We start from the raw sequence: 10,984 nt of genomic DNA, 5'->3' as shown, positions 1-10,984 counted from the left end.
AAAAATTCGTAGAAAATAAGAAACCTGCGTATAAGTCGACCCTCCACTTCTGAAATTGATCGAGAAACTTCGAAAATTTTTATTTAAGTACTACGTTTATTCAAAATCATTTGAGAAAAAGTAAATATACGATAAAAAATACCTTGGTAAATAAACAAAGTCAAAATCCTTCAACGTCCGATTCATGGTCAGATTCGCCAAACATTTCATAGAACTCTCCTGTCGTCATTGGCTCGTCATCATACATATTTTCAGTCTTGAACTCTGTATTGTTACGAAAGGTGTTTGGAACATCGTACTTTTCTTCTTTTGCAAGCTTCCTTGCTCGTAAACGTATGCCAGTTCTAGTGACAATGAAACCATTCTGCCGGCACTCTAAAACCCAAGCATGCAAGTCATTTTAGAGTTCTGGGAAAGGAGCTTTTCCATGTCGTGACGTCTTTTTTGATTTCGAGATTTTTTGTAACTTTACTTTATTCTTGCGCCAATCGCGAATCAATTTTTCTCAACCCCAAACTGACAAGAAGCAGCACAGTTATTAGTCTCTTCCGCGAAAGAAATAACTTTTAACTTAAATCCAGCAGCATATGACTGACGTTCTGTTTAACTACCAATAAATCAGACATATCAACAGAAACAAGAAGTTAAACAAAAACGTACTGACAAGAGCGAGTAAGATTTAACAGTGGGGCACGGGATTCTATCAAAGAATCCGTCGAATCTGGACGTTAAACCGAAGAGTTTTCTGCCCCCGAACAACCGATCAGCATCCAGCAGGCAAAAGCGTCGCCAACATATCCAAAACACAGGATAATTGGGGAAAAATTATCGTATATAGTAACCTTCTACAACTTATTCTGGAAAAGATTCGCATACGTAAAATCTATCTGTATTTAAACCTTTTTAAAAGTTAAAAGAAATATTCAAAACTGTTCAGTTATTGCGTGGGCTATTTTTTTAAATTTTGACGTGTACGCCTATTAACAAAAGTATTTCATGAATGAACAATAACTATTATAAAGACTTATACGTACGTAAAAACTATCTACATTTCTCTTTTCTTGGCGTGTTGGCGAAACTTTTTTATTGCTCGATATTGATCCGTTGTTCGTTGGCCGAAAATTCTTTGGTTTAATCGAAACTTACTCTAGTTAAAGTACGAAACTGTGATTAGTTCGTCACATAATTTAAGTCATGAAATTACTTCAAGTAAATGACTTACTTGATAAGTCGTCCAATTTGAGTGCGAGAAGAGAACTGCATTATATAAAGACATTTTTGAACTTCCGATTCTTTTAATTTTTTATGGCCCCGCGTATAAGTCGACCCCCCCACTTTGAAGTCTTTTTTTTGTCCAAAATATCTCGACTTATACGAGGGTATATACGGTATTTATTTTTAAAGCATGTTATAACTTATCTGTTTCAAGTTGGATTGATTAGTTTAAAAATAAATCTGTTATGGTGTGAGCCAAATTTAAAGGGTCAAATAACCATGTGTGGCTCATGAGCCACAATTTTATCTGTGTGCTCTCTAGCATTCCCATATGGGATAAGCAAAAGGAAGCCAACCTTAATATATATGTTCAACATCTAGAAGACTGACAGCCAGAACTGCAGATCGGGAGAATGACATACAAAGCTCATCAGCACTTATAACATATATAAAATTAGCACATTTTTGATTAAATATCTATAAAGGATTATCCTAGACTGTTAAATAGATTGAAATAAAGGTAAAATCATCATGAAAAACAATAAAAATTTAGATGTCTGTGTTGCAATAAAAAACTTCTGACCTCTCTTCCATATATTTGGATGTCATATTAACAAAATAACCAGTTTCAAGTGAAACTACTAATGGTAACTATTGTTGTACTGTAACCATAGACAAATTCAACAGAAAAAAAAAATGATTAAGAGATCAGAGAAAGTGGAAGAACAAAACAAGACTCAGTTAAAAGTCTCAGTTCATGAAGTAGGTAAGCTGTCTCTCCCTCCCCCCCAAAAAAAAAACTCCAACAGAATTCTCAAGAGCATTTGTTAATTTTTGCTTTTTGTCAGAAGTTCCATTTATCAGAAAGACCTTAACATGAAGAATGCTGTGATGTGTAGTTCAGGAATCTGATTTGTGTTATTGATTTGTTGAAAATCATTTTAAAGCAATAATATAAAAAGGAAAAGAAATTTTTTTACGAGTTTTGTTTCTTAGTTCTCCAAGCAATTTGTTATAGTTGAAAATGGGTAATCTTGTGAGAATATGGAATCACATTTTATTCTTGAGTATATGATCAATCCAGTATCCAACTCTCTGCAATCCAGGCTGTGTAGTTCATACGAGGATTAGCGAAAGAGAGATTTTTTTATAAAAGTTGATGGCATATTCTTTGCTCTTAAGATGCTGGGAAATTTTTATTTAAAACAAAACATTGTTTAGTCTGTGTTGTATTCAGTGCCAAAGTATTTTGGATGTTTTATATCAAATATCTTCTATCAATTGTAAATACATTTTTGGGGAAGTACAGTAAGTTTGAAAAAAAAAAAAATTAGAGCATCTTTTTCATCACGCCATTACTTCCCCCCCCTGAGAACATTTTCAGTCAAAATTTTAAATGGCAAGACAATAAATAATATTCATAAAAACTTCACTAATGACAGCAGGTTTCAATCTGAAAACTCTGAAACATTATTGAATAACTTAAAACTAAATCCTTGTATATGAAATTTTTATAATCCTCTTTGTGCTATTCCTTTAAAATAGTTTTCATAGTTAAGTGCTCTGTCAAAATAATAATAAAAAGGCTGAAAAAATTAGTAATATTGTAAAAAAGGACATTCCTGATGGGATTTGAATTAGACTCAGTTTCCCATACCGATGCATTAAACCACAGCAACATTAAGACTTTCTACCAAAGATGGAAATTTTGTTTACCTTCAGGGTTTTAGCTTTGATTTTCTTGCTTACATCTGAAAATTGCAGACTATGACAAACATATTCACACTAAGGTACTGTATATGGAATTTTAGGTATAGCTGACAAAGAAGAAAAATTATAAAAGCTTCAGCAACAGAAAGTTAAAATTGTTGATTTTACTGGTAATTTATCCTTATTTAAAAACATGAAAAATCCAAATTATAGAAGTTTTGCATGTAATGATTCAAAATTTGATGTAAAGAGACCTTTCACTTTAAAAAAAGATTTTTCAGTATGAATTGTAATTCTTTTAATCTTTGTAGGAAACATCTGTAGAATCATTGCGAGAGCTTACATCTAAATATTTGTTATCCCATAAAGAAGAATATAATCCATTCCTTACTGATGCTGAAACAGGTGATGTGATGTCAGAAGGTGAGAATGACCCTTTAACTTTCTAAATTCTTCTACTTCGGTAAACAATTATTGATACATCTTTTTAAATTCATATAAAACTGAGGAGGTCAAAACTTGCATTCTGAAAGTGTATGGTTATGCAGATGAATTTTAATGCTGAGAATTCTCTCATTCAGCCAAAAATGTGTTTTGTGCAAAACACATACTGCACAGCTCACTTTGACACTCAGATCAATGTAAGTACAGCAATTTCTAGCTCCAAAACAAGTGCATGCACTCAGCCATCCCCACTATTCTCTTGATTTCTCATGTTTTAATTATTTTCTGTTCCTAAACAGAAAACCGCCTTTCCATAGAAGTTCTCCCAGTTCTTGATATTGGAGAAATGCAAAGAACTGTAACATCCACTCTTAGAGCCACACAAAAAAGACCACTAATCTCTCATTTTGTTACTTGATTGTGTCACTGCTTTCATTAATGCAAAAGGATCATATATCAAGCAAATATGTACCATTATAAGTGTTGTAGTTTTCCCACTTTTCTCCTCTCTTTTCTTTCTCATACATTTTTATTATTTATTTCCTTTATTGGGTATAGAAAACTACGTTTAGCTCATCATTTTATTTTTGTAAGGATAAAAAAAATCAACGTTTTGGGGGTATTAGTTTTAAAAATTATATGTTAATTATATCTCATACATTGAAGTTTCCCATCAGGGGCTCACTTACTGTGAGTACAGGTGTGGCAATCCTGAGGTACCCTAGCCCTTCAGGGGATCATCTTCTTGATGAGACAGGTGTCATGATCCTGGACCCCAAGTGATTTTTACTCTTTTCCATCTCCTTTCATCTGAGCTCAAACTTTATTCCTTTCCTTCTCCCTAGTGGTTTTCCTCTTCGGAGGTTGGGGCTCGTCACAAGAAACTGGAACAGTCTTTGTCTGTACCTTTTGAGTGGCGAGAAAACTGCCCACTTTGACGTGCGTGGAGACTCGTGTTGCTGGAAATTAGGGTCTTGGTAGTTGAGGGGCGAGGTGCTATCCCCAACACAATGCTTTGGCCTCTGCTTCAGCTAAACGGGAGGCATCTTGTCATCCTCGCGTGTGTCAATAGGCTGGTCACTAGTCCTTGTGTCAGTGGCTTGGAAATAAGCTCTTGGAAGTACCTGCTTTCGGGAAAGGCGACTGTGGGGCTTCAGTTTGCATATAGTCTGGCTAGCCCTAACATAGGATTCTGTGTTCCCTTGTTGGGCTCCGTGGTGGGTGGGGTGTTCGGACCCGAATTTTTCCTATTTTAATCATAGCTTCTGTATTTCTCATTGAATCAGATGAAAACGACCGAAGTATTGAGGTTATTGATAAATCTCTTAGTAAGAAAATTCATACAGATACAAATGCCAAGGAAACTACTGAGAATCCGTGCTTCCTTGTTGTCTCAAGTCCCTCTGGTGAACTGCAAAAAATGTCCCGTTTCCTGGTAAACAAATATATCTGTTCATGCATAGGTGAGCCAAGGAACATAAAGCGGCTCCGTTCAAATCTGCTTATTGATAGTGTGTCGGCCACCCAGTCTGCTTCTCTTTCATGACAAACCAAACTTGGACAGGTATTTATAACTGTGTCAGCGCACAAAACACTTAATTCCTGTAGAGATGTGATCTCGGAAATCGACCTTCTGTTTGTTTCAGAAGAGATCATTTCTGAGCTTGCGGATCAAAATGTCTGGGGTGCTAGGCGGATGAAGATGCGAAAGGAAGGCCAGTTGATTGACACTAAACACATGATCCTGACCTTCATATCACCTGATCTGCCGAAGAATATAAAGGCTGGGTATCTTAACTGTCCCATAAAACCATATATTCCCAACCCAATGTGATGCTTCCAATGCCAGCGGTTTGGTCACTCTAACCATGTCTTGGCGATGACAAGAAGCCTTAGATTTTGGTTTTTGTTTGCTGTTTTTTGTAGGCTTGTTTTTGGATGTTTTTGAGTTACTATTTCTTTTTTCTGGATTGTGTGAAGTGGGTCTTTCTTGCTTTTATTATTAATTGGAAGCTCTTGGTTTCTTGGCAAGAAGTGACAAGAAGCCAAGGCATGACTAAGACTTCTTGTCATGGCAACCTCACATGCACCAGATGATCGATGGTTAGTCATGATAGTAATAAATACATCCCTGCGCCATCATGTGTAAATTGCAAGGATGAACACCCACCATTTTCTTCCTCTTATCCTAAATGGAAATCTGAAAAGGAAGTTGAGGCAACAAAAATAACAAGAAATGTGTCTTATGCTGAAGCCAGGAAAATAGTAGAAAGCTCACACTTGCACCCAAATTTACCTTTTGCCGATGCTGTTAAGTCCATGAGATCAGTTGCCCATCTAAACAACTTTCTTTTCATCAGCAAAAAGCCAAGAGCTTCCAATTAATAATAAAAGCAAGAAAGACCCACTTCACACAATCCAGGGGAAAAAAAAAAAAACTCAAAAACATCCAAATACAAGCCTACAAAAAACAGCTAACAAAAACCAAAATCTGAGCAATCAATTGCAGATTTTATCTCTAGCACTCCATATTCAGATAATATGGAAGTAGAAGAGGGAATGGAAATCTCAAAACACCTCCTTCCTTGAAAGACGAAAAAGCAGCACCAGAAAAATAAACATGAAACATAATGGCCACCCTTATTTCTTGGAATTGTCGCTGTTTCCATCAACATCTTGAAAACATCAAAGACTTGATCAATTTGCATCATCCTGTGGTTTTGGCATTGCAGGAAACTCTCCTGAAACCAGAAAAGACAAACTAAACTTAGAAGGTTCTCAATTTTTAGGAAAGACAATCTTATTGGTGCACGTGGCCAATGGAGATGTAAGTCTCCTCACCTCACTAGATTACCCAAGCAATTCACTTCCTTTAACTACAAGCCTTCAAGCTGTTGCCATCTAAATAAATATAAGGATCTTGGTTTCAGTTCATTCTGTTTATTTGCCACCAAATGTTCACATTGATCAAAGGGAATTGGATAGTCTAATAAAGCAACTGCCTGAACCTTTTGTCATAATAGGCGACTTTAACGGCCACAGTTTGCTTTGGGGGAACAAGGATACTAATCCTCAAGCTAGGTATATAATGTATAGATTTCATACTGCTGATACTAAACATAGCATTTATTTTCCACTACTGCCTATGAGGCAGTATTGTTATTAGGATCTACATTATACAGCGAATATACCTAAAAATTAAAAAATGTGGTTTGAAATTTTAGGTGTGTGGTATACACTGGTACTCTATTATATACTGGAATGTTAAGTAATTCTGGAATAAAAGTATGAGATATATAAATAAGGACCGTTTTATTATCTTGATGTGAATTATATGGTTTGGGAGTATTTTGATGTATAACTTAAACCATTAGTATGGAAATATGCATGCATGCATACACAAACACATGCACACCCTCCTCCATCCTTCTCTCAAATGTATATGAAAAGTTATTTTATACATTCTTTATGCATGAACAATGGTATACTGCAGTAGCATATCTGAATATTTATATATAAGTATTTTAGGAATGGTGTTTTCCAATTTTATTTTCAGAACAATATTTAAAGTATTGTGAAGACATAGTTAAGACATCGTCATGGGGTGGACATGTTGAAGTAAGTTTATTGTATGTTAAAAAATATTTATTAACTGTCGTTTGCATATTCTAAACATATACAGTTGCTCACCAAAGTGTACATTTACAACTTTCAATGAAATATTGCTTTATTCATTAATAAAAAGTACTATTTGCGAATGAGAATTTTTTTAAAACACATTAGTTATTTTATGAACATAGTAAAAGTTTTTTTTAAACCAATAATCAAAAAATAACAGAAATGTTACCTCACAAAAGACATTGTACACTTAAAATTTTTTTACACTTTGCACACATATACACTCACTTCCAAAAGTTAAGCAGAGGAAAATGCTAATTTCCAGAAGACAATCAGAATTGAAGAGGATGCAATTCGCTGCAGAGGTAGATGCAAGTATGCAAATATGTTAGGTAACAGCCAATCATGCTTTCATGTCTAGAAATATGTAAAAAAGGCAGTCTTATAAGAAGCCAGCTTTATGAAGGGTTACAGAAGTTGATTGTAAGTGCTGATAGAAGGTGTTTAAGACTTTCGTACAATTTGTTTCCAAGACGTATGTGTTTCTATGACTAAAAGACGAATGGAAGATTCTGAGCGCGTGCTGTGGGGCACATTGAAGCAGGACAGTCGATCACAGATGTTGCTCTTTTCTTCGGCGCTCATCATTCTGTAAGTTCACGTTTATGGAAGCAATTCCAAACCACACAGATAGTTGTCCAAAGACCCGTAGCCGGTCGCCCAAGGGTTACAACCCGTGCGGAAGATCGATATATTGCTATTGTAGCCAAGTGGAATCCCAGAGCGACCTCCACATGTGTGACATCTATGGTTACAGCGTGCATTGGTAAGGCGATATCTGCAGCTACTGTACGCCAAAGATTACATATGAGTGGACTGTACGCCCGGGTACCTTGAGTTTGTGTTCCTCTATCTGTCCAATCATGAGGGGCATGATTACAGTGGTGCCGGGAACATGTCAATTGGAAGGTGTCTGACTGGGGCAATGTAATGTTTACTGATGAGTCAAGATTTGCACTGGAGCCAGATGACAAGCGTATAAGGATATGGTATGAACAATGAACATGCAATCAGTCCCAAAACATCACCGAACATCATGCACTCCGAGGTGGAAGCATTATGGTGTGGGCAGGGATTTCATTAGGATACTGCACCAAACTGCACATCTTTAAACTGGGTTCTTTGACGGCTGTCCGGTATCGAGTCCTAGAACCCATTGTGAGATTGTATGCTGCAGCAGTTGGCCCTACATTTGTTTTAATGGACGATAACGCACGTCCCCATAGAGCTCATATCGTCGATGACTACCTGGAGAGTGAAGGGATTGCACGTATGGTGTGGCCAGCATATTTGCCCGACTTTAATCCCATTGAAAATCTTTGGGATGCTCCTGGCCGTGCTGTATCTTCACATTTCCCACCATCAGCCACTCTTATTGAGCAGGAAACTGCTCTACAAGAAGAATGGCGATTGCTTAACCCCTTCGCGCCGACTGTCACGTCTACATGCCAGCAATGAACACACTCACTTCCCGGCCGACAGAGCATTTTCAAGTTCACTACCGACTGTCACGTATTTGTGCCAATGTCCTGGAACGTTTAGTAAACTATAATTTCTGCCACAAGATGGCACTGTATGTCCATATGGTTTCAGATACATGTACATTAGACCTTCTACTTGAAAAGAGAGAAGCATGACTCACATACACATGTTTTTGATTATATAAACAAAAGGGGAAATAAATGTTTCCGAATGGCGTGATTTATGACGTCTCTTTGAATCGCACTTTATTTGCACGTGGTAGTTGTTTATTGCAAGTAGAGAAGTTTTATTTGCGCTAAAGCATTGGGTATTTCGGTTTGCAGTTCAGTTTTTAGAAAATAATTAGATCTTGTTAGACGGGAATTCTTTCTGTTTTTGCCGTTGAAATGTCGAAGCGTCGAAAATGTTTAACAGAGCATGAAATAGCAGAAATGATGCAAAATATTTCAGATATTGATTCTGAAATTCTGATATTCTGATATTGATTCTGAAAGATTAACTGAAAGACATTTTCCAAAACGTTGTTCAGAAGAGACTGATAATCTCCAAAATGGCAAATGAGTTATTACGAGTGCAAGGAATGTAATGTATGACTGTGTGTAGATCCCTGTTTTCAAATTTTTCATACGAAAAGAGAATTTTAAGTAATATATTTAGTTTTCAAATGTATAATGTTAAAAGTCATAAAATGGTGAGTAATGAAAATAAAATGTGTAAAGTATGCATTTAAACAACAAATAAGGTAATTAAAGTATATAGTATAAAAATACCTATAAAGCATAAGCCGTTTAAATACTCTATAGAGCATTATTAAACAGTGCATTGATACTTCGGAAATTTCATGGATTTAGGCTTAGTTGCAAAAAAGCCCCCAGCCCTGGACAGACGCTCGCGTAAGACACTGCCGGCCTCCGCAATAAGCGCACGTTTGCGCTACCCGGCTCGAAGGGGTTAATTCTGCGGTGGTTGACCACCTATTTGAAAGCATGGTCACAAGGTGTAAACATTGTATACAGATGAGCGGGATTACATACCCTATTAATGTCGTTTTTTTTAAATTTTATTTTGTTTATTTTCACTTTATACTGTTTAAGTCTCCAGTATGTCGTTATCTGATAACTTACAAAAATTTAATATTATTTTCATTTCTGTATATAATTATTGACTTTGTTTTATGCATAAATATATATGCTACATTCCTGTCGAATTTTGTGTTAATCAAAGCAGTATTTGTTGATTTTTTTGCAGTGGGATATATTGCAGTATTTATGATAGCTTTCAAAGGTCTGGGCATAGAGTTCACCAGATATTTTTTTAAGGCCATATCTGCATTGATGTTCTTCCATACTTCCATCATTCCTGTTTTTAGTTTATTTTTCGTTTTTATGTCATCTCTTTGTACTCTAATCTCTAATTCTCTCCAAATGCATTCTATCGGATTTTAACCTAGTGAGTGAGTAGTTTTTTTAGAAATTATGGACAATTATAGACATACCAAAGATGAACGTTGAGGGCCTTGTGCTTAGGAGCCTTCTTCTAATAAAAAATAAAGTTGTTTCCAGTACCCAAATTTTAGGTCAATAATTTAAAATTATCTTTTAAAATATGTAAGTAAAGAAGATGTTTCATGATACTGTCAATAGATGCTAAATTACCTATTCCTGATTCTGACATTCACCCCACACACAATGACACCTCTGCCGCCATGCGTTACTGTTCCAACCAAGTTCTTGAGATGGAGTTCCTCATTTTTTCTTCATATAGTTGTATGCCTATAGGAACCAAAAATGTTAAATTTGCTTTCATCTGCAAATAAGATATGGTTCCAATATATTTCGGGCTAATTTACTATTGATTTAGCAAAGGAAAGAATAAGCTTTCTGCTTTTTGCACTTGCAAAAAATTTTCTCTGAGCAGAGCACCCATGTAATCCAGCTGATATGAGTACTCGTTGAACAATTTCAGGTGAAATTGAAGAAGAAAAATGTTCAGTAAATTCTGTAGAAATTTTCACAGCACTCAAATGTGGAGCTTTCACTAATTTTCTAGCTGTAAAATTCTGTCACGTTCAGTTAGCTTTGCATTTTCAATCTGGTTTTCATCTTTAAAGCATTTTATAACATGCTGCACTGTAGAATGGGATAAAATTGCTAATTTACCGATATCCTGGCTCAATATTCCACCCTTATGATAAAAAATGATCAATTTTCGAATGAAATTTGTTATTTCCTTATGACTATGACCTATTTTTAAATATTAAATAAAATATAATGAAGTAAGCAAGCAAAGAAATTTTAGTGAGCGAATTTTTCAATGGCATCAAAATGCAAAAAGTCAAAAAATTGTGGCTGATGATAATTTTATTTATGAAATTTTACAAAAATCTGTGACATGTTTTATCTGTGTCACATTTTTCAGTTTTAGAAAAAGAAAATATGTCAGTCTTTAAAAAATT

At 35.5% G+C, this 10,984-nt stretch overlaps 1 protein-coding gene across 3 annotated transcripts in view; it reads left to right on the top strand.

Moving 5' to 3' along the window:
* LOC118203546 (deubiquitinase OTUD6B) overlaps positions 1–10,984 on the top strand; it is a 116,577-nt gene that overhangs the window by 87,773 nt on the left and 17,820 nt on the right. For all 3 annotated transcript variants that reach the window (XM_085808063.1, XM_085808062.1, XM_085808064.1), the window contains 2 exons: positions 3,237–3,348; positions 6,926–6,987. In XM_085808063.1, the coding sequence (XP_085664189.1) occupies positions 3,237–3,348; positions 6,926–6,987 (174 nt within the window). The remainder of the gene's footprint in view (positions 1–3,236; positions 3,349–6,925; positions 6,988–10,984) is intronic.

This window comes from Stegodyphus dumicola, chromosome X1, assembly GCF_044657685.1.
Source record: "Stegodyphus dumicola isolate Sdum_Otavi_A_Nest chromosome X1, ASM4465768v1".
In the NCBI taxonomy this organism is placed as follows: domain Eukaryota; kingdom Metazoa; phylum Arthropoda; class Arachnida; order Araneae; family Eresidae; genus Stegodyphus; species Stegodyphus dumicola.
This window is presented reverse-complemented; position numbering and strand designations above follow the sequence as displayed.